This window comes from Oryctolagus cuniculus, chromosome 5 (genome assembly GCF_051225735.1).
Source record: "Oryctolagus cuniculus isolate XC-2025 breed Fujian yellow rabbit chromosome 5, ASM5122573v1, whole genome shotgun sequence".
Classification (NCBI taxonomy): Eukaryota; Metazoa; Chordata; class Mammalia; order Lagomorpha; family Leporidae; genus Oryctolagus; species Oryctolagus cuniculus.
The window spans coordinates 61,700,452-61,727,161 of NC_142871.1; the positions used below are offsets into that span (position 1 = coordinate 61,700,452).

General features: G+C 45.0%; 1 protein-coding gene across 7 annotated transcripts in view; it reads left to right on the forward strand.

The window, feature by feature from the left end:
* AK9 (adenylate kinase 9) overlaps nt 1-26,710 on the forward strand; it is a 160,785-nt gene that overhangs the window by 104,463 nt on the left and 29,612 nt on the right. For 6 of the 7 annotated variants that reach the window (XM_008263360.5, XM_089333824.1, XM_070073707.2 and 3 more), the window contains 7 exons: nt 591-740; nt 13,163-13,252; nt 15,748-15,948; nt 16,314-16,435; nt 20,700-20,912; nt 22,931-23,191; nt 24,603-24,727. In XM_008263360.5, the coding sequence (XP_008261582.4) occupies nt 591-740; nt 13,163-13,252; nt 15,748-15,948; nt 16,314-16,435; nt 20,700-20,912; nt 22,931-23,191; nt 24,603-24,727 (1,162 nt within the window). The remainder of the gene's footprint in view (nt 1-590; nt 741-13,162; nt 13,253-15,747; nt 15,949-16,313; nt 16,436-20,699; nt 20,913-22,930; nt 23,192-24,602; nt 24,728-26,710) is intronic. The other variant, XM_070073706.2, reaches the window with a different exon arrangement.

Genomic DNA, 26,710 nt, shown 5'->3' on the forward strand with positions numbered 1-26,710 from the left:
AAATCTGCATTCAGCATGTTAACATACCATATGATTAATGACTTTCAAATATCTTTAAGAAAATCTCTCATTCTAGTATCATCCAGCCTAGTGCTACCCAGTAGCAATGCGATGGACGCCACACATGTAACTTCATGTTTTCTAGTAGCCACCAATCTTATATTTGGTTTTTCATTGAAGTCCATTGTATATTTTATACTTACAGCATATCTCCGTTTGGGCTAGCCTCATTTCAAGTGCTCGGTAGCCACATATAGCTAGTGGCTACCATATTAGATAATTCAAATCTAACCATCCCCTTACTGTTGGACACTGGGCTGTTTCTAGTCTTTTTTGTTACAGTATTTGGGACTGCTATAAGCATTTTCTCTTTTGAATGAACCCTTATGCTAGGGCTCCCTCAGCACTCTGAGCGGGTAGCTGTCCTCTTTTCCTACTACATTTTAGTGGCTATAATATAGAGATGGTTTATCAGTCTCCCCATTAAGCCACACTCTCCAGGAGAGTGTGGACCTCAGCACTCATCGGCACCCAATAAATATCTGTTGCTTTCAACCAAATGGTAATTTCTTTCTCCTAATTCTCTGTAGAGATTGATGAGGGTGATAATGAGGAGGAAGACGAGGTTGAAGGTGAAGAGTCTGAAGCCCATGAGGAGTCAGAGGCTCCTTACGTGTCCAAGGAGACCAGAGGATCCTTGCCAGAAGAGTCTGACGCCCAGGAAATAGAACCTGAGTCAGGTGAGACTTCCTCAAAGGCCAGGTCCTTCAGCGTCCGTGTGCGTGCTTGGGTGGGCACATGTGCATGGACGTGTACACGTCGGTGGAATGGAAGACGGCTGTGAGGGGAGAGGTGAGCACCCGGAGAGCAGCCACTTCGCCGGAATCACTTGGTGTGCAGTATGGCAGGAAAGCTAAGTCTGCTGTAGCCTGGGACTGGCCCTTTGGAGCAGCGTCGACTATGTACCTAACCCTTCAAACCACAGATTTTCAGATACCAGTTTAAAAAGCAAGGAGGAGCCCAGTATGGTGGCACAGTGGGTTAAGCCGCCACCTACAATGCCGGCATCCCATATGGACATTGGTTCAAGTCCTGGCTGCTCCACTTCAGATCCAGCTCCCTGCTAATGTACCTGGGAAAACAGCTGAGGATGGCACAAGCACTTGGGCCCCTGCACCGATGTGGGAGACCTGAAAGAAGCTCCTGGCTCCTGGCTTTGGTCTGGCCCAGCCCTGGCCATTGCAGCCATTTGGGGAGTGAACAAGAGGGTGGAAGATCTCTATCTCTATCTCTGTCTCTCTCTCTCTGTAACTTTGCCTTTCAAGTAAAATAAATAAATAAATCTTTTTTTTTTTTTTTGACAGGCAGAGTGGACAGAGAGAGAGACAGAGAGAAAGGTCTTCCTTTGCCGTTGGTTCACCCTCCAATGGCCACTGCGGCCGGCACACCGCACTGATCCGATGGCAGGAGCCAGGTGCTTCTCCTGGTCTCCCATGGGGTGCAGGGCCCAAGCACTTGGGCCATCCTCCACTGCACTCCCTGGCCACAGCAGAGAGCTGGCCTGGAAGAGGGGCAACCGGGACAGAATCCGGCACCCCGACAGGGACTAGAACCCGGTGTGCCGGCGCCGCTAGGCGGAGGATTAGCCTAGGAGCTGCGGCACCAGCAATAAATAAATCTTAAAAAAAAAAAGCAAGGGGAAAAATTGCTACTAAAGACACCAAAATATAAAGCTTTTTCCTTTCTTCCATGGTCTCTTTCCCACCTTGTCCTGATGTTTTTGATTTGCTATTTTATGTTGTACTAAGTAAAGAAAAATTAAAATTTCAAATCATTAGCATCATTTTTACAGTTCACCTTTATGTTATGCAATGCCATTTTTTTGGGGGGGGGGGGACAGGCAGAGTTAGACAGTGAGAGAGAGAGAGAGAGAGAGAGAGACAGAGAGAAAGGTCTTCCTTTTCTGTTGGTTCACCCCCCAAATGGCTGCCACGGCCGGTGTGCTGCGCCGATCCAAAGCCAGGAGCCAGGTGCCTCCTCCTGGTCTCCCATGTGGGTGCAGGGCCCAAGCACCTGGGCCATCCTCCACTGCCTTCCCGGACCACAGCAGAAAGCTGGACTGGAAGAGTAGCAACCGGGAAAGAATCCTGCGCCCCAACCGGGACTAGAACCCGGGGTGCCGGCGCCACAGGCAGAGGATTAGCCAAGTGAGCCATGGCGCCAGCCATGCAATGCCATTTTAAATGCAAATATAAGAGTATTTAATAAATATGTAAAATCAGCAAAATTGCACAATTCATATTTTGCAGCTCATCTTTGCTTAGATATTTCATTTTTACCAGAATATTAAGTTTACTTAACCACACAAAACTAACTCCACGTTCTATTTCACTTCCCAAGTTGTGCATATTCTCCAGTGCTCTCTGCCTTTAGGTGACTAATGATTAAGGAAGAGCTAAAAGGAAAAGAAACTCTGAGTTGCCCTATCTCTGCCTTTGCTCCAATGTCATTATTTTCTGTTAAGTAGTTAGATAATACAGGGAAATAACACAAGTTAAAAAGGGATATGATGGAAGTTCTTGGTCATTTGTGTTTCTTTGAGTGCCATTGTTTGCTTCCTGCATTTGACGCAAATTCTAGTTCAAAAGGAGAGCATGATTTCTCAGGGCTGTCAGTGTTTCCCCCTCCATCCACTCAGATCCCACACACGATGGATCCATTGGAATTCTGGACTCCCTTGGGGCACCAAGAATGCTTATGAGAATGAGATGACAAGAAAAAGGCAAACACTGTGCATGTCTCCAGTGTCCCACTGGGGTCTCATTAGACTTTATGTTTACAGAACACAAATTCAAAGGTAAAATTATTTCAAGTTTCAAAATAACCACCCAGGAGCATTAAACAAAACATGGAAGACCCTGTGGAACTGCACGGATAACACACTCACAACGGCAGCCCCACTGCAGAGGTCTAGTTTGGTGGCTTGGGTAGGGCAAGAAGGAGTCTATGAGCAATGGAAGTCACTCTTGGGTGGGGAGTGGGCTGAAAGCAGCAACATGAGGCAGCCCACCATGGCGAGAGTGGGGCTGAGAGGTGCTTCCAACACAGTGAGTGTTGAGTTAGAAACTAGTTCTGTGAACTCAAAGTCTTCAGATACCTGCAGCTAGGTGCCAGCCGGGAGCAGTGAGGGACCGGGAACCTGCTCTTAGCTGGTAAAAGAAGCAGATCTAAGAGAGAGTTTTACAACGAGAAGCCTTGAGTTCAAAAGAGATCATTCAAGACTATAGTCTTGAGTTCACACTCACAAACTTCATTATTGGCTTTACCACCCAACCATTAGGCTGACAGCAGTTCTCTGCACCCATCTACCTTTATCAAGAAGTCAGGTCCTAAAATACCAAAGGAAGTAAAAGAAAATGTATTTCTCTAGGTAACCTACTTTGGCTGTTTCTAAAGCCCGGTTCAGGACTGGACCAGTGCCGTAGATATGACTTGGCTTCTCCAGGGCTGGTTCACTTGAGTGAAATCCTGGGTCCATTCTGCCTCCTTACACCGTATTCTGTTTCACAGAAAGATTTGCATCTGGTTGAGCTAGTGATTGCCTCTTCCTTGAAGGGTCCCCATCTACAAAGTCTTCTCGTCAGAACTGTGATACAGGCTTTGTTGTTGCTGCTGCTGTTTCATGTGAAACTACACCATCTAACATGAACCCATTACTCTTGGGCTTTTAAAATTTATCCAGAGTTCCCTGTGGTAGGCTGACGATGGCTGCCAAAGCTATGCCCATACCCTCTTTCTCAGAACATGTGAGTGTCACCTGATTTGGGAAAAAAAAAAAAAAAAAGGCCTTTTGCAGATGGAACTAAACTAAGGCTCTTGATATAGGGCGATTAGCCTGGATAGTCCAGGTGGGCCCTAAATCCATCACAAGTGGCCTCATAAGGGAGAGGCAGAGGGAGGTAGACCGCACATACAGAGAAGGTGATGTGGAAACAGACATCACGGTGACGCCGCCTCAAGCCCTCCAGTGGCAGCAGTCAGGAGAGGCTGGAGAAAGCAGGGAGGAGTGTCTTCCAGAGCCTCGGGGGTAGTGCGGTCCTACCAGCACCTTGATGTCTGGTTTCTGGCCTCCAGGACTCTAAGAGAATGAATTTCTATTGTTTGAAACCCTGAAGTTTGCAGTAATCTGTTGCAGCAGCCGCAGGAAACTGAAACATAATAAACCCAAAATAGAGTTCGTATGCCTTACTGCGGAAAACACTTCTTTTCCTTTGGAATTTAGCCACAGACAATCAGTACTTTAGTCAAGGGTCAAATAGAATGACTGAAGTTTCATTCCAACCCTGTTGTCACTCTAGACTTCTTAGAAAGGAATGAATGACATGCATATTGCTTGGAATCGATGTTTGCATGGCCAGCAACCTGTGCAGTCAGCACCTTTGGGAGTGAGCACTTGGATTCTCCCCAGCTTATTCACTGTGTACTAATTGTGTGGAACTTGCCAGAACATGAGCCTGGAGTAAGCACTGGTTCACCTGACAGCACTCTGTTCCAAGGACTTTATGGACATGTCATACAGCCAGCTGTTACAGACATTGAGGAATTCATTCCTTTAACAGATATTTACTGAACTCCTTCTCAGTTCAGGCAAAGCAATAGCATTGTCCTCAGTACCGGGACCCAGCTGTGATCAAAACAGCCAAGGCCTGTATCCTCAAGGAGCTGATCACCTGTTGGAGTGAAGCACAGGAAAAAAAACAAGGAAGTGACCAAGACACATTCTGAGAGTGATTAAGTGCACTGAAGAAAATACATGGAGGTGGGCCAGCACTCTGGCCTGAAGTGCCAGCATTCCATATGGGCACTGGTTCGAGTCCCGGCTGCTCCACTTCCAATCCAGCTCTCTGCTGTGGCCTGGGAAAGCAGTAGAAGATGGCCCAAGTCCTTGGGCCCCTGCACCCACGTGGGAGACCAGGAGGAAGCTCCTGGCTCCTGGCTTCGGATCAGCGCAGCTCCGGCCATTACAGCAAATTGGGGAGTGAACCAGCAGATAGAAAACCGACTCTCTCTCTCTCTCCCTCTCTTCCCCTCTCCCTCTCTCCCTCTCTCTGCCTCTCTCTGTGTAACTCTGACTTTTAAATAAATAAATAAATCTTTAAAAAAGAAAAAACGTGAAGGCACTAAAGCAATGCCAGGGGTGGAGTAGGTCTTCTACAAATGCTTGCTGAAAGTGAGGAAGCAGAGGCCAGGGAGCTGGTTTGAAGGGGGCAACACCAAGCATTTTGGCCCAAGAAAGGTGTCATCTGTGAAGATGATACATGAGGGGAGTCAGAAGGACCGAAGAAGACCTGAGCAAAGATCACTACGTGGAAGAGGCTCCAAAGTGGCCACAGCTCAGCACAGCCCAGAGAGAACCCACATGACGCCGGAGCGTCAGGAGCAAGAGAGAAGTGGAAGGAAAATCGGACAGGAGGCAGAGGCCAGAGGCTCAGGGAGGCGGGCGTTTTCTCTGAGCCTAAGTGGTTGATATGGTCTCGTTATCATTTTTCACAATTCTCTTTGGCTGCCGGCATCCATGGCCTCAGCTGTAAAACAAGGCTAGGGGAGGTTCCCCCCAGGGTGGTAGTAGGGATGGGAACGTTGTATCTAAAGCACCCAGCACAGTCTGGGCACCTCATGCCTGAGCATCCTTAGTAGCAGGCTTAGGCCCAGGTCACTGTTCCTCATCCGCCTTTGTAAATCATGAAAAGGCCAGAGCTGAAGAGGCTACCCAAAAGTAACCTCAATTAAACCTTAGCACTCTCCAAATCAGTAGTTGCTGTCACTCCCCCAGCATCAGAAGAGGAAGGAACATTTGGGGTTTAGAGAGCAGTCAGGGTCCATTCCTGGAGCTGGAAGTGGGTGTGTGGTGACAGGGCCAAGAGAAGAGCAAAGCACAGCTCTGCCGGGAAGGACCAAGGATGGGGGGCGGGGGGGAGGCTCCGGAGTTAGCAACAGGGCCTGCCGCGGGGCGAACCGTCTAAGGGCTGTCCTCACCCCCACCCCCGCCTGCTCAGTGTTCAGAAACTCCACCTCGGGCTCTAACACTGGGGAGCCCAACAGCTTTCCAGGGCTGCTGTAACAAAGGACTAGAAACTTGCTGGCTTCAAACAGCAGGAGGAATTCATGCCTTCACAGTCCTACAGACTGGGAGTCCACAGTCACCGTGTCCACAAGGCCGTGCTCCCTCCCAAGACTGTCGAGAATCCTTCCCTGCCTCGGCCTAGTTTCTGCTCCTGTGGGCAGCCCCTGGCATTCCTGGGCTTACAGCTGCATGGCTTCCTTCTCCACCTTTGTCTTCATGCTGGGTTCTCTGTGGACTTAGGGCCCACCCTCAACCCAGGATCGTTCATTTCGAGATCCCTATCATTTTTCACATCTACAAGAACCTCATTTCCAAATAAGGTCATATTCACAGGCAGTGGGTATGGAGAGATGAACATATTTTTTAGAGGGACACAAACTCAACCCATCACAAGGAATATAAACAGAAAACAAACAGGGACAGCAGACGTCTAGGACAGAAAAAAAAAAAAAAAAAACTACTCTTAACACATCCTGCTCAGCTAGTGTGACCCTGTGACCAGTGCTTCCTAATGGCTGCCCACACACCAGTGCGGGTCTCATCAAGGTTTCCCCCGTCCACTACTACAAGCCTCTCAGATAAAGCCTAACCTTCCCATGCCAAGTATCAGGGCCTGGCTGAACCACCTTGCATGAGCACTTACCAAACATCTTCCAAGTCCCTTCCCAACACCCTTTTAGCCAGGCTCCTAACCAGGTTTAAGCAGCAGACAATCCCGGGTTTACCTTCTGATAAATTCTGGAGCACTGACGTTCATTGTTGTCGATTAGGAGGTGGCCAGGTGCTTAGGCGGTCAGGCAGCTAACTGGCAGTGGTGACTTCTTAAGGAGCATAGCTGTTGACCTTGCATAAATGGAAGGTCAGCTATTCCATCTGTATCCACTGTGATTGCTTTTGTCTACACATAACAGAAACAGCAAACACACTGTCCCAAGGGATTTGTTTTATTTAGGCGTCCAGGGCTGGTCTGATAGCTTAAAGACCTCATCAAAGCCCCAAGCATCCTTCTTTCTTCCCGTTCTTCCATCCACTACATGACTCCATTCTCACAGTCAGAAGATGGCAGTTGTGTCCAGGCATCAGCTCTACATTGCGGGCTTGAAAAAGCAGAAAGTTTAAAGACAAACCTTTCCCTTGCGAGTCTTTACTTTCAACTTTAATTTCAGAAATCAGTAGCCCCCAGGGACTTCTCCCTACATTTCATTGAACATCCCTTCCTCAGGGAATCTTGGGACTTGGATCGGGCTTCCTTGCCTGGATGGTAGAGGCCAAGGGAATAGAAGGAAAGGAGGGTTGGTGGAGCCAAGCAAGTGTCTACCACACTTGCACTCAGGCAGGCTGCAGGAATGCCTAGGGGCAGGGGCAGGATTTTGCATAAGAAATAAGCAATAAATCCACTCAAATTTTTAAGTGTGTGCTCAACTGAAACTTCAGAGTTCCTTAGCACCAAGAAAAGGCTTTTCACATCAGAATCACTCAGACTTCTTATTTTAAAAGCTCCTTAGCTCTGAGAAGTCCTGGTTTGGTAAGACTAGGGTAGAGTTTATGAATCTGTTAATGAACACCCCAGGTGATTCTTACACATACCAGCAGTTGAGGATTGCCTTAGGGAAAAAATTTTTTTTTCATGAAGATAAAAGTTTTATAAGTTATCCTCTTATAGTATGGGAAAATTCAGTATTGTGCCTGGGAAAAATCTGGCCCTGAAACATAAACTCTAGGATGACTCAGCTGTACCGTCTATCAGTGCACAGGTTGCAAAGAATTTATGTAATAAACAGATCATAGACCACTTAAAATTCAGAAAATATCTGCTAAAGACAGTAAACATCCTTCTGACGTAAGTGAAGTTACGTGTTTCAGTCATTCAGATACCCAGCCATGGTATCATGTTTTTCTCATGTTTTGATAAAACATGAGAGTACTTCAAAAAAGTTCGTGGGAAATATAATTAAAATATAAGTTTATTTTGGCACATAAACAAATGGAAATCCATGTGTATTTTTTCATAATACACATTTTCCATGAACTTTTTGAGGACCCCTCACATAAGTCGACTTATAGAAAAGGGAGAATTCATACAAATGAAGATGGGATGAAATAACTGTGGTTCTGCCATTTTGATATAATTCCCTTCATTTTATTCAAAGCAGGTGTTTAATTTGTACCAAATTGTGATCTAGTTAGATTTTATCCTGAGAGAAAGGTTCTCGCTGGGACATTTTGTTTTAAATCCTACTAAAGAGTTATTCTCATAAATAATATCTTTATATTAAAATTCTTTTATAAACTTTCTCCGACGTATTGAAAGGGAGCACAGTTCTCCAAAGTGTTGAATGCCTACTGGTGTGCCCAGCAGTCCTTCCCAGTGCATTATAATGAGCCATGGATTTCTGTAGCCATGTGACGTATGTGATGCTGCTAAGTCTATTGGGATTTCTCCCAGGTTCTACAGTTTCTCCATTCTTGAGCTTTGTAATTTTGACTCATCTCTTAGTCATCTGGTCAACACTTTCTGAGGTCTTTTTTTTTTTAAGCACCCAGGGTGGCCTGTTTTCTGAGCTCCTACAACCCTATTGCTTTCAAACATGAATAACAACTCAATTGCTATTAAATTATGGTCATCACCTTTTCTTCTTAAAGTTTAATGATAACATTGGTTCATTGTCTTCTACACAAGGAGAAGTCTGATTGGTGTGAGTGTTTGTGTTTTTCCTGAAGGAATGCTCAAAGGATCTTTATTTGAAAAGTCAGAGGGAGAGAGAGAGAGAAGTCTTTCAGCTGCTGCTTCACTCCTCATATGGCCACAATGAGCCAGGCCAAAATCAGGAGCTTCTTCTGGGTCTCCCACATGGGTGGCAGGAGCCCAAGCACCTGCACCATCTTCCACTGCATTTCCCAGGCCATTTAGCAGGGGGCTGGGACAAAAGTGGAGCAGCCGGGATATGAACTGGTGCCCATATGGATGCCAGTGTCGCAGGCAACTGCTTTTCCTGCTATGCTACCATGCTGGCCCCAGCAAAGGGTATTTTTTTTTTAATTTTTTTATTTTTGACAGAGTGGACAGTGAGAGAGAGACAGAGACAGAGAGAAAGGTCTTCCTTTGCCGTTGGTTCACCCTCCAATGGCCACCACGGCCGGCGCACCGTGCTGATCCGAAGGCAGGAGCCAGGTGCTACTCCTGGTCTCCCATGGGGGTGCAGGGCCCAAGGACCTGGGCCATCCTCCACTGCACTCCCTGGCCACAGCAGAGAGCTGGCCTGGAAGAGGGGCAACCGGGACAGAATCCGGCACCCCAACCGGGACTAGAACCTGGTGTGCTGGTGCCGCTAGGCGGAGGATTAGCCTAGTGAGCCGCGGCGCCGGCCAGCAAAGGGTATTTTTTTACTAGCATTGTTTCTTAGGTTTGTTTCTGTCTTGTGAGCAACTTTCCCTGGAATTCAGAGAGTTTTTTTTTTTAACCTCTGTCTACGCAGGATGATTTTCTTCAGTTATTGCTTCAGATTCCTTTCTCAACATCACTACTATTTTTCGGTTAGGTCACTTTGGTTTCTCAGCTGCATTAATCCTCTTTCCCCTGGGGTAATTCTCATCTCTGTCCTTTCTCTCCATATGCATTGGAGACTTGTCCTCCTCCACACCACTGGTTTATTTTCTGCTCCCAAAGCTGCCTTTCTCCTAAAGCATTCATTCATTCTGCTCCAGCGTTTTGGATTCCTTGGCACTGTTTTCCTGTTTCAGCTAGCTTGCTGATTTTTCTGCCTTTAAACTGATCTGCCTTTATGTCTGTGGTTCCTTCTCTCATGAGTCCTGCTGTCCTCTTGTGCTTTTTGTAGGTCCCCCACGCGTCCACCAGGTAAAATGTTCTCTGTTTTATATAAGAAATCATTGTCGGCCGGCGCCGTGGCTCACTAAGCTAATCCTCCGCCTGCGGCACCGGCACACCGGGTTCTAGTCCCGATCGGGGCGCCGGATTCTGTCTCGGTTGCCCCTCTTCCTGCCCAGCTCTCCGCTGTGGCCCGGGAAGGCAGTGGAGGATGGCCCAAGTGCTTGGGCCCTGCACCCGCATGGGAGACCAGGAGAAGCACCTGGCTCCTGGCTTCGGATTGGCACAGCGCGACGGCCGTAGCAGCCATTTGGGGAGTGAACCAATGGAAAGGAAGACCTTTCTCTCTGTCTCTCTCTCTCTCTAACTCTGCCTGTAAAAAAAAAAAAAAGAAAAAAGAAAAAAAAAAAAGAAACCATTGTCAGAAACAAAGTCTTCACCTCAATCTTTGGGCCAGCTCTCTCTTTCCCTTCAATGTAACACTTTTCCTTAGGTTTTATTTTGTTATTGGCTTGTTCTTAAATGAAGCTGTGTATATCCAACCCTGGTGTTTACCAACAGAATAAAATGTTTACAAAAAAGCCCACATATGTACACACACATGTACATGCGTGTGTGTGTGTGCATCCACCCCTTCACTTCACCTTCTTGCCAGGCACTCTCAGGTACAGACCTGTATATCTGGTATAAGCCAGGGCATCCGCCTAGCCCAGGTGGCCTTTGGTGAGTATTTATCTCCTACGGCTCTTCTAGACTAAGGCTAGATCATCTTCATCCCCACCCACTGCTTTCTCGGATTAGGCCAGGAAAGCTAAAGCATTTTGGATTTATTTGTGTGCTCAGTGCTCTTCTCTCGGTCATGGTCTACAGTGTGTTTCCTACTGAAGAAACTTAGAATTAAACATCCCACCACAAGGCAAGCCCTAGGTTGGTCACCTTCTGCTTCTTGTTCTGTGGAGTATCCAACATTATAGATCCTGCTGAAAGAGAACCCAAGTATTACTTCAGCAAGTGTAGAAGGCGGTTTCCACAATGTTACAGAATGGCTGTATATATGGTGTTTGTGTGTGTGTGTGTGTGTGTGTGTGTGTGTTGTCTCTGTACAACTTTTGTCTCAGAACGGGGCGCACACTGCAGGGGCGGGGCAGGGAAGGATAAGTGATAAATGATTAGTCCTGCCTTCACTGAAGCCATTTACTTGGGATCCATATGGGAAGCACGTCTTTTTTTTTCCAGCAATAATCATACACATTTATGGTGTGCAGTGTGACATTCAACACGCGTCTGATCAGAGCAGTCATGTGAAGCATGCCTTATATCCTCCACGAGGATGGTTTCCGGCTGGACAGTCAGCGCTGCCATTAACTAGGATTCATTCCGCTTTCTCCATGCCGAGGCCCCCCGCTGGGACTGGCCAGTGTCAGCTCCCATTGCCACGTTGAGGCGCTTGGGTGGAGCTTCATGGGTGTTTCAGAGAGAAATTGAAAGCAGTGTCAGGCACTGGTAGTCTGTTGCCATTTCAACAGAAGTTTGAATAATATTACACAATCATTATCAACCAGAATTGTGTGTACTGTATGTCAATTAATTATTCTGGCAAATGTCCTTTATAATACTTAAGAATATTCTTTATTTCTGCCTTGTTATATTTTTTATGCTGTACATTACCTAAAAAGAACTGTGTTTTCGATTAGACACACAAGGGTACTTCAAAAAATTTGTAGAAAATGGAATTACAAGATAAAGGGGTTTTTTATTATTATTTTAAGACTTATTTATTTATTTACTTTGAAAGTAACAGTTACAGAGAGAGAGACAGAGACAGAGATCCTCCATCCACTGGTTCACTCCCCAAATGGCCACAACAGCCTGTGCTTGGCCACGCTGAAGCCAGGAGCCAGGAGCTTTATCCAGGTCTCCCACATGGGTGCAGGGGCCCAAGCACTTGGGCCATCTTCTGCTGCTTTTCCCAGGCCATTACCAGGGAGCTGGGTCAGAAGTGGAGTGGAATCAGCTGAAACATAAGCTGGTGCCCATATAGGATACCAGTGTCACAGGCAGCAGCTTTATCTGCTATGCCACAACATTGGCCTCATTATTATTTTAATTATACATATTTATGGAGTACAGTATGATAATTCAATGCATGTATTCAATATGTGATGATGAAATCAAGTTAGTTAGCTTTTCCATGTCCATGAAATGAAAGCTCTTTAAAGAGTTCATGGAAAATGCCTATTATTAAAAAAGTATGCATGGATTTCAAAAAAATTTGAATATGTATTTATTTGAAATGCAGAGTTACAGGGGCCAGAGTTGTGGCATAGCAAGTAAAGCAACCACCTGCAGAACCAGCATCCCATATGAGCACCAGTTCAAGTCCTGGCTGCTCCACTTCCGATCCAGCTCTCTGCTATGGCCTGGGAAGGCAGAAGATGGCTCAAGTCCTTGGGCCCCTGCACCCATGTGGGAGACCCGGAGGAAGTTCCTGGCTGCTGGCTTCAGTTCTGCTCAGCTTCAGCTGTTGCAGCCATTTGGGGAGTGATCCAGCAGATGGAAGATCTCTCTCTCTCTCTCTCTCTCTCTCTCTGCTTCTGCCTCTGTATAACTCTGCCTTTCAAATAAATAAACCTTTAAAAATTAAAAAAAAAAAAGGCAGAATTACATAGAGAGATCTTCCTTCCATTAGTTCATTCACCAAATGCCCGCAACAGCTGGGGCTGAACCAATCTGCAGCCAGGATCCGGGAGCTCCATCTGGGTCTCCCACATGAGTAGCAGGTACCCAAGCACTTGGGCCATCATTTTCTGCCTTCTCAGGCACATTAGCAGGGAGCTGGGTTGGAAGTGGAGCAGCAGGAACTTGAAGCAAGGTTCCGATATGGGATGCAGGTGTACAAGCAGCCACTTAACCCACTCTGCCACAATACCTGCCCTTCAAAATGTTTTTGCACCAAGAGAAAGTTAATGTTTCAGTCCATTTTTCTATGAAACTTTTGAATTACCCTCACACTATATACAATTTAAACTGTTACAAAATTTTCTTTAAACCAAACCAAAATAAACAACATTTCCTTCCACTTTTCCATAAAAGTTGAATTACCCTCATGCTATAAACAGTTTAAGCTATGTTTTGAAATTTTCTTTGCACCAAAACTTTCATAGAACAATGTTTTAAAATCCAAATGTTAACCACAAGATTTCTTTCTTAAGTCTCCAAGCGTACTGAGGATGCTACAGTTGAAAAACAAATTCCAAAAAAATCCAAAGAGAGCCTGGAGATGGAGGAATTAGGTGAAACAGGTCAGACTCTTAAAAGAAGTTCATAAAGTAATGTCAAAAGGGGGATATGCTCTTTACCCTGATTTGATCAGTACAGATTAGATGCATGTGTCTGTGTCTCTTAAATAAGTACAATTATTGTTAGCTTAAAAATTGCTTTTTAAAGTAGATAGTACCTAGAAGTGTTTTTCATGTTTTCTTTTTTTAAAACTTTTATTTAATAAATATAAATTTCAAAAGTACAACTTTTGGATTATAGCGGCTTCCCCCCCATAACCTCCCTCCCACCTGCAACCATCCCATCTCCCATCCCATTCCTCTCAAGATTCATTTTCAATTATCTTTATATACAGAAGATCAACTTGGTATATACTAAGTAAAGATCTCAACAGTTTGCACCCACACAGATACACAAAGTATAAAGTACTGTTTGAGTAGTAGTTTTACTGTTAATTATATAGTACAACACATTAAGGACAGAGATCCTACATGGGGAGCAAGTGTACAGTGACTCCCGTTGTTGATTTAACAATTGATACTCTTATTTATGATGTCAGTAATCACCCAAGGCTCTTATCATGAGTTGCCAAGGCTGTGGAAGCCTCTTGAGTTCACAAACTCTGACCTTAATCTCTCTCTTTAATCAGAAGGGAAGTAGTTCCACTCAGCTGAGCTCTTCTCGATGGCAATCAGTGCCTGAGCGCTAGCCCCAGTGGCTATAATATTCGTCTGCTCTGTCCTAAGGACCACACAAAGGATCTGTGCAGTCCTCAGTGTAAGCTCAGATCTCAGATTCCCCTGCTGTGTCTCTCACCGGGTAGCCAGGGCTGCCCAAGCTTGTGGCATCTCCCACCAAGACTACCCACGTCTCAGCCACACCATGAGTTCTTCCACACACCCTCAGTTTTGTTTTGTTTTGTTTTGTTTTCACAGTCCCAGTTCATAAGCTCCATACATTCACTAGGTCTTAGTCTCCTGTTATTACTCCCCACCAGAGTCAGGTTTTTCTGTTTGGCTGACTGCCAGGCACAGCCCTGAGCTGGTGCAGCTGTTAATGTATGTCCAAAATGGCGCCTGCTCTATCGGCTTGTAGGCTCGTAAGGTGAGTGGAGAGAGAGAGAATCGTGTCCATACCATCCCTTTTATTTTTTTCTCTCCTCTAGTTAGGCTCATGTACTTTCCCCCGCGGGGCTTCAAGCCTTGTTCCCTCTAGGTTCTTGCTGCTTTTCTGCCAGCGTGTTGGGCTACTGGGGTTTCGTCTCTTCTCTTTCCAGCACTGGTGCAGAGACTCTTGGCCCACCATGTCCCTCTAATTACGGAAGAGTTTTCTCTGCCGTTTTTTCCCTAATTCATCTCTGAGACTATATTATCTTCACTTTCATTAATCTGTCTTCTCCTGGACTATCAGTAAGCTCCCTCCCTATACCGCCATCTTGGCTTCATCCCCTTCATGTTTTCTTTAAAAAGGCTGAATCCCTTATTTCAGGCATAGTTCCTGCTTTCATTTTCTTTTTCTACATTGTATGCCAGTTGATATACATTATATCTTCTTAATTTATTCCATTAAAGGTGTATCTAGCCAGCTTATAATACTGATTTTATAGTTTTAGGAATTTTAAGTTAAAGTTTCCCTATGAAATTCATTAATTATCCAAATAATTTGTGTTTATTTAATAATAATTTATCTATAGTCAATATAAGGAAGAAAGCATAATTAAAATGTGAATTTATGGATGTGTGTTCTTGCTTGGAGTATTGTTTACTTCTTTCAAATATTCTCCTATTATTTATTCCTTTAAAAGGCAGAAACAAAACTCATATTCACTGGCTCACTCTCCCATATGCCCACAATGGCCAGGGATGGGCCAGGCCAAAGCTGGGAGCAGGGAACCCAATCTAGGTCTCCCACATGGTGGCAGGGACTGACTACATGAGGCATCACTACTGCTTCCCTGGGAGCACATTAGCAGCAAGCAGGAATCAAGAGAAGAGCCAGGACTCAAACCTCAGCACTCCAGGGGCCGCTGTTGTGCACAGCAGATTTAAGCCACTGCCTGCAACACAGGCATCCCAAAGAGGCACCAATTCCAGTCCCAATTGCTCCACTTCCATCCAGCTCCCTGCTAATGGCCTGGGAAAAGCAGCAGAAGATGGCCCAAGTCCCTGGGCCCCTGCCACCGATGTGGGAGGCCTGGCTCCTGGTTTCAGCCTGGCCCACCCCTGGCCATGGTGGCCATTTGGGGAGTGAACCAGCAGGTGGAAGATCTCTCTTTCACTCTCTCTCTCTCTCTCTCTCTCTCTCTCTGTTTCTCCTTCTGTCTTTGTAACTCTGTCTTTCAAATTAATTAATTAATTAATTAATTTGATAAACAAACTAAGCACTGCAATATGGACTCTGGGTATCCCAACAAGCATCCTAACTGCTATTTTCAAATACTGTGAAGTATAGATAATTTTGGCAGTAAGACTAGAGATATGATTTTAACATCTCTTTTTATCTTTTCTTCCCTTAAAAGTTGTATTACCAGAGTTCCCAGAAGACGCGTACCCTGATGTTCCCGAAATGGAGCCATTCAAAGAGAAAATTAACTCCTACAGCTTCCTGTGGAAACAGCTGGAACCATTGTTCCATGAATCTTCCATTCAAATTTTATACTTAGACATTGCCAGCAAGACTCCAAAGGAACTCCTTCAAAAAGTAGTTGAGACTATGGAAAGTATGGGCCATCATCCTAACATTTCTTATCATGTCATAGTATTAAAGGCATTTTGAAACTTTAAAACCTTACTTGATAGTTTATGTAGTGAAGCATTTGATGTATCCAAGGATATGTTGAATTTGTAAATTACTAAATGATAGTGCAGAATCTGGCCAATCAAAAGAGAGAGCCATGACCCACTTACAGCATTGTCCATACTGACCAACAGTCCCATAAAGAATTGTGAAGGCCTATTTGCATTACGTATCTAAACCAAGAGATCAACAATAGTAATTAATGTTCCTAACCTTTGTCTGCTACAATATGCTAGTAACTTCTTCCTCTAAAACTACTTTCTGCAATGATTCTTCTTTTTTAAACAGAATCTTTTCAATACACTGGCTGGGAGTTAACTGTGGACGATTATGATGAAGAAGCAGAAGACTATCAGGCCGAAGCCGAAGTTGAAGAGGAGCTAGAGGAGGAGGAAGAGGAGGAGGAAGAGGCAGGATTCTTTTATTACTACTTGTTCTCATTTGGCAAGTCATTGCAGTGAACAGCTCTGGGGCGGTAGCTGTCACATTTGGACAAACATTTTCATCTCAGAAATCAGCATTTTCACACACACTCTGCCCCCTACTTCAGCTCCATCTGACCCCCTGAAATGCCAGGGCTACTTAGACAGTATGAAAACATATGCCCATGAAACAAATAATTTTCCTTGGAAAAATATGAGAGTATTTTAAAACGTTCATGGGAAAAAATGGAATTAAAAAATAAATTTATTTTGGTGCCAAGAATTTTGAAATACATGCATGATTTTTCCATAGTATGCACTTCCATGAACTTTTTGGAGGACCCCTCGCCAAGTGTTGCAGGGTTTATGGTCTGCGCCATCCAGCTGATCTTTTGGTCTGCAGTTCTCCCTCCTCTCCCTCCTTTCCCTCTCTTTCTCTCTTTTTGTGAGTTTTGATCAGATCTGTTGCTGAAGTGCTTTAGGTGACTACATTAACTTAAGATCACACATAAAACTTTTGTGGTAAAGCAGAAGTAGAAATTTAGAGTTGCCAGATAAAATATATAGCACCCAGTTAATTTTGGATTTAAAACAAATGAATAACTAAAAGTTATTTTTTTATTTGAAATTCAAATGTAACTGGAGAATCTGTGTTTTTGTTTGCTAAGTCTGGCAACCTTACTTTATGTGCATTTATTGAAAAACAAGAAAGATTGCGAAAGAATAAGAATACAACTCAAGAACATGGAAAAAAGTGCAACTAAATGAGCCAAAGAAAGTGGGTAAGAGAAGGCTGGCATTGTGGAACAGAGGAAGCCGCCACCTGTGATGCCTGAATCCCATACCAGACATTGATTCAGGTCCTGGCTGCTCCACTTCTGATCCAGCTCCCTGCTAATGCACCTGAGAAAGCAGCAGAGGATGGCCCAAGTACCTGGGCCCCTGCACCCATGCAGGAGACCCACATGGAGTTCCTAGCTCTCAGCTTCAGCCTGGCCCAGTCCTAGCTATTGGAGCCATTAGGGGAGTGAACCAGCAGATGGAAGATCTCTCTCTCCCTCTCTCTCTGTAGCTCTGCCTTTCAAATAAATAAAATAAGTCCTTTAAAAAAAATAGATGAAGGCAAAAATAACAAAGTAGGAAAACAAGATAAAATAAGAAGAGTAGACCTAATTTTACAAAATGTTGATCTACTGACAGGAGCAATAAAATAGATAAACTTCTGCCAAGCTGAGTCAGATAAAAAAGCATCAATAAATAACATTATATGAATATAATCAGATTTAAAAGAGGATTCTTTTTTTTCCAATCATATTTATTTTTTTTAACTTTTATTTAATGAATATAAATTTCCAAAGTACGATTTATGGATTACAATGGCTTCCCCCCCATACCGTCCCTCCCACCCACAACCCTCCCCTTTCCCACTCCCTCTCCCCTTCCATTCACATCAAGATTCATTTTCGATTATCTTAATATACAGAAGATCAGCTTAGTATACATTAAGTAAGGATTTCAACAGTTTGCTCCCACACAGAAACATAAGGTGAAAAATAATAGATGATTTTTTTTAAATGATGATGAAATCAGATCAGACCTATTGTCATGTTTAATCCCAGTGAGAGTCAAGTTGGGAGTTGATAATTTCTTTTTTTTTTTTTTTACAGAGGATCAGTTTAGTATGCATTAAGTAAAGATTTCAACAGTTTGCACCCCCATAGAAACACAAAGTGAAATATATTGTTTGAGTACTCGTTATAGCATTAAATCTCAATGCACAGCACATTAAGGACAGAGATCCTACATGAGGAGTAAGTGCACAGTGACTCCTGTTGTTGACTTTACCAATTGACACTCCTGTCTATGGCATCAGTAATCTCCCTATGCTCCAGTCATGAGTTTCCAAGGCTATGGAAGCCCTCTGAGTTCTCCGATTCTTATCTTGTTTAGACAAGGTCATAGTCAAAGTGGAGGTTCTCTCCTCCCTTCAGAGAAAGGTAACTCCTTCTAAAAGAGGATTCTTTTAAATTATAAGGCAAGTCAAGATAGAAAGGATTTTACCCCCAAAACAATTTACCAAAATTTGCTCAAGAAAAATAGAAGTACCCCAAGAAAAAATAAAGGGGGAATTTAAAGTGGATTGATCATTTATAATTATCAATATAATTATAATTGATCATTGATTATTCCTATGTGTAAACCCTTCCACATCACAGAAGAAAATCAATGCTTCCCAGCTTATTTTGAAGCTAGAATACCCTGACATAAAAATTGAGCAAAAATGGTACAAGGTACAGAATAGTCTTATTTTTGTAACTTTAGAGAAAGTTGTTCATTATTTCTTGTTTTATGAAAAGTATCTTATAGAATAATTATGTAAGACATCCCATTTGTATGTTTACAATACTATATATTGTGCTAATTTATGTCTGTTTGAAAGTATATTGGTAGGGGCTGGCGCCATAGCACAGTGAGTTAATCCTCCACCTGCAGCGCCAGCATCCCATATGGGCGCCGGTTCTAGTCCCTGCTGCTCCTCTTCCAATCCAGCTCTCTGCTATGGCCTGGGAAAGCAGTAGAGGATGGCCCAAGTGCTTGAGCCCCTGCACCTGCATGGGAGACAGGAAGAAGCACCTGGCTCCTGGCTTCAGATCAGCACAGCTCCGGCCGTTGCGGCCATTTGGGGAGTGAACCAACGGAAGGAAGACCTTTCTCTCTGTCTCTCCCTCTCACTGCCTATAACTCTGCCTCTCAAATAAATAAAATCTTTTAAAAAAAGAAAAAAATGAAGTATATTGGTAGAATTACTTGGAAAACAGGGCCTGGAAGGAACTGTTACCTATGTTGGGGGCCAGCACCGTGGCTCACTTGGTTAATCCTCCACCTGCAGCGCCGGCATCCCATATGGGCGCCGGGTTCTAGTCCCAGCTGCTCCTCTTCCAGTACAGCTCTCTGCTGTGGCCTGGGATGGCAGTGGAGGATGGCCCAAGTGTTTGGGCCCCTGCACCCGCATGGGAGACCAGGAGGAGGCACCTGGCTCCTGGCTTAGGATCAGTCTAACTCTGGCCATTGCAGCCATTAGGGGAGTGAACCAATGGAAGGAAGATCTTTCTTTGTCTCTCTCACTGTCTAACTCTGTCAAATAAATAAAAATTTTAAAAAATTAAAAAAAAACTGTTAGCTTTGTTGACATAATATTGGAAGGACAAAGTTGAGAGATTTTCACTCTTACACAATGTCACAAATTTTGAATATTTTATAGTAACATTTTGTAACATAAAAAACTATTTTTAAAAATAGACTCTAGGCCGGCGCCGCGGCTCACTAGGCTAATCCTCCGCCTAGCGGCGCCGGCACACCGGGTTCTAGTCCCGGTTGGGGCACCGGATTCTGTCCCGGTTGTCCCTCTTCCAGGCCAGCTTCCTGCTGTGGCCAGGGAGTGCAGTGGAGGATGGCCCAAGTGCTTGGGCCCTGCACCCCATGGGAGACCAGGAAAAGCACCTGGATCCTGGCTCCTGCCATCGGATCAGCGCGGTGCGCCGGCCGCAGCGCGCTGGCCGCGGCGGCCATTGGAGGGTGAACCAACGGCAAAAGGAAGACCTTTCTCTCTGTCTCTCTCTCTCACTGTCCACTCTGCCTGTCAAAAAATAAAAAAAAATTTAAAAAAAAAGACTCTCATTGCTTTAAATAAGTTACAACAATCCTTAAAATATTCACACAGATTTTCTTTATCACAGATAAAAATGAACTAAATAAAACATTTTCAAATAATTATTTGATCTTATAGCCACTTTTAGGAAACAAAGCAAACTTTGAGGCATTTATTACACAAAGAGTAAGAAATTGGACCCTGACTCAGCATTTATTTCTTAGAATAATTTTATTTTACAAACTGACCTCCTGGGGGGTTTCAGTACACCTATGTCTATAGACACTGGGGACACTTTAATTCAAAGCACTGCTCTGTGTGTTGGAATATTGCACAGTATCCACACCAATGTAAAAGGATTGCATGTTAATACAAAATGTTTAATAAGTGATTTTTTTAAAGTAAAGAAAAACTGAGGATGTGAATTTAAAGATATAAGATATTGATATTCTAATTAAATTAGTATAAAGACTGACCTTTTGCGTATTACATTGTATTGTCATAGATTAAATATTACTCAAGATGAATGTTTTTAATTCCTCTGTGGTGTTTTATCAAAATACTTTCTGATGATATTCTTCCAATTTTGAATGCTATTTCCAGAATGAAGACAGAATTAAAGAGAAAAAGAGGCATTTGGGAGATACAAAGCACTTTTGTCCAGTGGTTCTCAAAGAAAACTTCGTCCTACACCCAGGCAACGTGGAAGAAGCAGTGAAATATCGAGAAAAGATCTACTACTTCTCAAGTGCAGAGGCCAAAGACAAATTCCTGGAGCACCCTGAGGACTACGTGGCTCATGAGGAACCACTGAAGGTGAAACCACTGTCGCACCCTGACCATTGCCCCTGAGTGCTTTCAGAGGAATGGCTGGGGCTGGTGTTAGAGCGCGGGCATCCCACAGGAGCCCCAGCTGCTCCACCTCGGATCCAGCTCCCTGCTGACGCACCTGGGAAAGCGGCAGAAGCGGCCCAAGTGCTTGAGCCCCTGCCACCATGTGGGAGACCTGGATAGAGTTCCTGGCCCTGGCTTCAGCCTAGTCGAGCATCTGGGGAGTGAACCAGGGAATGCTCCATTTCTCTCTCTCTCTCTCCTAACTCTGGCTTTCAAATAAACAAAAAAATAATGTTTTTATTGTTACCAACCTCCATCATTTTATTCATGAATGATGAAGCCTCAGTTGGATATAACGACATAGTGAAAAGCTGTCTGGGTTCAAAGAACAACCTTTTGGAATATAACATAATTCCTACTTTGATTTCTGCAGTAAAGGCTTGTGTCAAACCAGCACTTTTTAGCAGAAGTAAGAAGACACGGCCGAATGTGTTACTTCCTGTAGTAAGGGCCAGCCACCTTAGTTCCCCCCAAAAGAAGAGCCAGCTAACAGCCGTGAAGGCTGGGGGAAGTGTGGGACTCGGGCGGTAGGCTCCGGGAGACACAAGTGGGTGGGCATCCACTGAAGACTCGCAGCCCACTCAGCTGAGACTGCTGCTGACAAGTTCACGGCCAGAGGCGGTTTTCAGGGGAAGTCCACCCCTGATTGGTTGATTTTCGAGGGTAAGGGCTGACACTGATTGGTTGGATTACAAAAAAAACATTGCCTGAGATGAGTTGTCCCTGATGAACTGAACCAGTTTACAGCTGCTGGAGTGCGTACTGTTACATAGCTATAGAGTACTCTGTTGCTTCCTACATTCGTGGGGACAGTTTCTAATTCTTGCTTGTTCGTCACCCTTGGAACCATTCTCTATCTTCTCTTTAAGAATGTTTATTAAAGTCAGACGCAAAAGCAGATACAACTATATGAGGTACCTAAAGTAGGAAAATTCATGAAATAGAACATGGAGTGGTGGTTATCAGGGGCCAAACGGAGGGAGGATAGGAGGTTTTTTTTTTTTAAGATTTTACCTATTTATTTGAAAGTCAGAATTACAGAAAGAGAGACAGAGATCTTCCATCTACTTGTTCACTCTCCAGATGGCCGCATCAACCAAGATTTAACCAGGCTGAAGCCAGGAGCTTCTGCCAGATCTACCACATGGATGGCAGGGGCCCAAACATTTGGGCTGTCTTCCATTGCTTTTCCCAGGCCATTAGCAGGAAGCTGGATCAGAAGTGGAGCAGCTGGAATGGAATCGGCGCCGGTATGGCAGAGGTTTCAACAGCTCCACCACAATGCTGCCCCTAGAGTTGTTGTTTAACAATGAGTGCAGGTTAAGTCCCAGGCTAGGCTGATGAGAAAGTTCTGGGGCTGGATAATGATGATGGGTACACGACATTCTGAATGTATTTAATGCCATTGGATCATACACTTAAATTAAAAATGGTCTTAATGGTAAATTTTATGCTGTGTCTGTCTTGCCAGAATTTTCCAAATGGCATTTTATTCATTTCTGGAAATAAAACATGCCTGATTTCTGCATCCAGGGGTGCTCCCTGCGGTGTGGGAGTTCCCAGCTACAGGAAGGCAGAATGGCAGGCGGTGACTACGGAGTTCGTCTGGCGGAGGGCGCTTTAAACGCCCACCAGGAAAGTGTCTTCCCATTCTTTTCCCTGTTGACCACAGTTAATTTTAAAAGAACTAATGGAATGAGATGTCGGCGGCCGGCCGCGCGACAGATCCAGCTGACCTGGGTGGGTTGCACCCTGAGGACCACCCCCAATGCAGTGGCGCTGACCCCTGCTCATACCTCCCTGAGCTGGCCCAGGGCTCCTCGCTCCCAGCCTTAGGCAGAGCAGCGAAAAAGCCGGAGGTGTTCTAACCATTGCACCCCTGTCTCCCGCCCTCTCCCCCCACCCACCCCCGGCCTCCGCACCCCGCTGCACCCTGGCAGGCCCCTCCGTTGAGAATCTGCCTCCTGGGCCCCCGAGGCGCCGGCAAGACTGTGTGTGGCAGGCAGGCAGCAGAGAAATTCGGCCTCTTCCACATCCAGTTTGACGAAGTTCTTCAAGAGAAACTGCTGCTCAAAATCGAAAAAAGAGTGGGACCTGAATTTGAGGAAGATTTGGAGGAGGAGCAAGCTGCAAAACAGGAGCTGGAGGAGCTGGCGATGCAGGCCAATGTCACCATCGAGGAAGAAAAAACAAAGCAGCAGGTGATGGGGGGCGTCCCTCAGAACTCCAGTAAGAAGAGGAAGCCATTAGCCCATAAAAGCCATCAAATGAGTCATTCTCCCCAGGTGTTACATACAGAGCTCCCTGCTCCTACAGCACCCAAAGCACTGAGTTGCACCAACTCCAGTAAAAATCAGGAGAGCGTTTCCTGGCAACACTGTCGCACAGCAGTCACGTGGGAGTCCCGTTATTCTATATCTGACCTGGACTCTCAAGTCTCTCCATTGTTTTGTTCTCTGTTTGCCATCAGACAGCATAAAAATCTGTCCTAATGCCAGTGAGGATCTCAAAAGATTAATTTCTAAGTATGCCTCATGAGAAAGTTTGTGTCTCTTAGATGGTTTCGATCTTGAGTTGTAAAAATAATAAGTTCTTAATCCTAATTCTCTTTTTAACCATTTCTGATGAGGCAAAGCCATCTGATTCTCAAGTGACCTCGAGTCGGTGGCCCCAAGGAGTTAAGTGTGATGAAGGTTGGACCCCGGCTGAACAGAGACACACGGTGTCCCAGTAAGCATTGCGGCACCCCTGCAGACATACTCTGTAATTGTTTCCCATCCATGCTGGGTAGAGATAGGGAGAAACTGACACTCTACCAGCTTACAAAGCACACATGAATCCGGACTTGTAAATTGAACGGGTCTGGATCTCCTAAGGCAACAAAATACTTGCTGCTTTTTGTTGCCGTTTGGTTTTCTTTGGCTGTTTTGTGAACTATTTGGCTTCTCAGGAGGCCTATGATAGGATTTTATTTGCAGATAATGAAATCCTACTTCCTGATAAGCAGCATTTCATCAGACCTTACTCATTTTCAGACTTTTTAACAACAACAACAAAAAAGCACTCACCTAAAATAGTTTCGTTCTAGAAGGAACTGTTACGTTTTAGTGTCCATCCAAGGGCAATCCTGCTTCAGGTGGCGTTGACCTGGGTTGGTTAGGAGAATGTTTTCTATGTTATTACGATGCAGCAGCCCCAGGGAGACTGTACTTTAGATGTCTATCTGCATTGACCCATATCCGGACCAGGCTGTAGGCTGGGGGATAGTTGTAGAATTGTAGGATAGACAGCAAGTCAGTTAAGCCTTGAGACAAATTAACAAGGTTTTAGCAAAAAGTAATGAGACACAATCTGACCGTGAGGCCATGTATGAGAATGCATCGTGCTATCACTAGTACCTTCTCTTAGCTATAGTAGATATTATTCACTGTTTATAACCATGTTAGGTAATGGTCTAAAGAAAAGAATTCACACGTTTTTAAATGTTTACAAGCCACAGCATCAGAGAATGACCTCAGAGACAAGTAGGCCTCATCCTAACCACCATGCAATATGGTATCATTCGTTAATACAGAGTTTTGAAAGTAGTTTTACTTTGATTTTTGTTTCCAGCCTCCTGACATACACCTTACAGAAGAAGAAGAAGCAATCAAAACAAGCCTAATGGAAAATGAGCCGTTGCCTTCTGAAATTCTTGAAGCAATTCTTTCCGAATGGTGGTTTAAGGAACCTATACGGTATCTTACTTTATACAGGATTATATACATACTGCCTTTTTCTGCCTTTTTTTTTTTTTTTTTTAACAGGCAGAGTGGATAGTGAGAGAGAGAGACAGAGAGAAAGGTCTTCCTTTTGCCATTGGTTCACCCTCCAGTGGCCACAGTGGCAGGCGCGCTGCGGCCAGCGCACCGCGCTGATCTGAAGGCAGGATCCAGGTGCTTCTCCTGGTCTCCCATGGGGTGCAGGGCCCAAGCACTTGGGCCATCCTCCACTGCACTCCCTGGCCACAGCAGGGAGCTGGCCTGGAAGAGGGGCAACTGGGACAGAATCCGGCGCCCCGACCAGGACTAGAACCCGGTGTGCTGGTGCCGCAAAGCGGAGGATTAGCCTAGTGAGCCGCGGCGCCAACCTCTGCTTTATTCTTAAAGGCAAAAATATTGTTCAAGTTTAACAATTTTCCCTTTACCTTCATGTAAATTAGCGATTCTCCCTTGAGCTACACATTAAAAATATCTGTGGAGTTTTTAAAAAACATTGAGGTCAGCGTCTTACCCCACAACAACTGGATCAGAAGCTCTTGCGGGAGTAGTAGGAGGCTTTTGGCCTAGCTGCTCAGATGCCAGTGTGCCTAGGTTCGATTCCAGGTTCTGGCCGCCGACTCCAGCTTGCCACCAGTGCACACCCTGAGAGACAGCAGTGATGGCTCGAGCAGTCGAGTTCCTGCCGCCCACTTGGGAGACCTGGATTGGGTTCCTGCTTCCCTGGCTCCAGCCCAGCCCCAGCTGTAGCAGAGAAGTCAGCTGCTGGGAGCTCTGGTGCTTGTTCTCTCTCTCCCTCCCTCCCTCTCTCTCTCTCCCTCTCTCCCTCCCTCCCTCCCTCCCTCTCTCTCTCTCCCCCTCCCTCCCTCCTTCCTACCCTACCCTCTCCCCAACTCCCTCTCCCTCTCAAGTCAAAAAAAAAAAAGACTCTAGGAATAGGAGACTGGGCCCCAGTGCTGGTATTTCAGTGCTCCCCAGTGATTCTGATACACAGTCGTGCTGGAGAACCCAAGTTCTAACCCATGTACCCAGTCAAGCGCTGGACTCTTTCCCCTGCAGCCACTTAACAATTACGGTTAAGATTACTCCCCAGGCCGGCGCCACGGCTCACTAGGCTAATCCTCCGCCTCCGCTGGCACCCCGGGGTCTTGTCCCACTTGGGGCACTGGATTCTCCTCTTCCAGGCCAGCTCTCTGCTGTGGCCCGGGAGTGCAGTGGAGGATGGCCCAAGTGCTTGGGCCCTGTACCCCATGGGAGACCAGGAGAAGCACCTGGCTCCTGGCTTTGGATCGGTGCAGCGTGCAGGCCATGGCAGCCATTAGGGGAGTAAACCAACGGAAGGAAGACCTTTCTCTCTGTCTCTCTCACTGTCTATAACTCTACCTGTCAAATTAAAAAATAAATAAATAAATAAATAAAAATAAATAAAAATAAACTACGCCCCAGCCCAACCAGGGCAAATCTCCAGGCCACCCAGAGTTTAAAACGTCACTTCGGTTGCCTAACCAGAGTCTCTCGCCAAAGTGAAATGGTATTGACCTCTCTCTCTCTCTCTCTCACTGTCCACTCTGCTGTCAAAAAAAGAAAAAGAAAAAAAAGAAATGGTATTTACAATACTGATTTTAGTACACACATATATGGAACTTACTGAGTGCACAAAAGGAAACTGAACCATAGAGAAGTTAGATAACCGGCCACTCCCGGGGCCCTCTGAGGGGTCTGGACACACTCTCTCACCTAGTCCATGGCTGAAACAGCTGAGTGGGATTCATTATTAGTCATCAACTTCTTTTATTTTAATTTCTTGTTTCCTAAATGAAATTAATAATTGTCAGAAACTCAGGTGACCTGCAGCTATATAACCATGAGTGGGTTCATTAATTTAGTGAGATATGTATTTATTTACTGAAACATGTATCTAGATAGATACCTATAAGCATTTATGTAGATAAATACGGATAG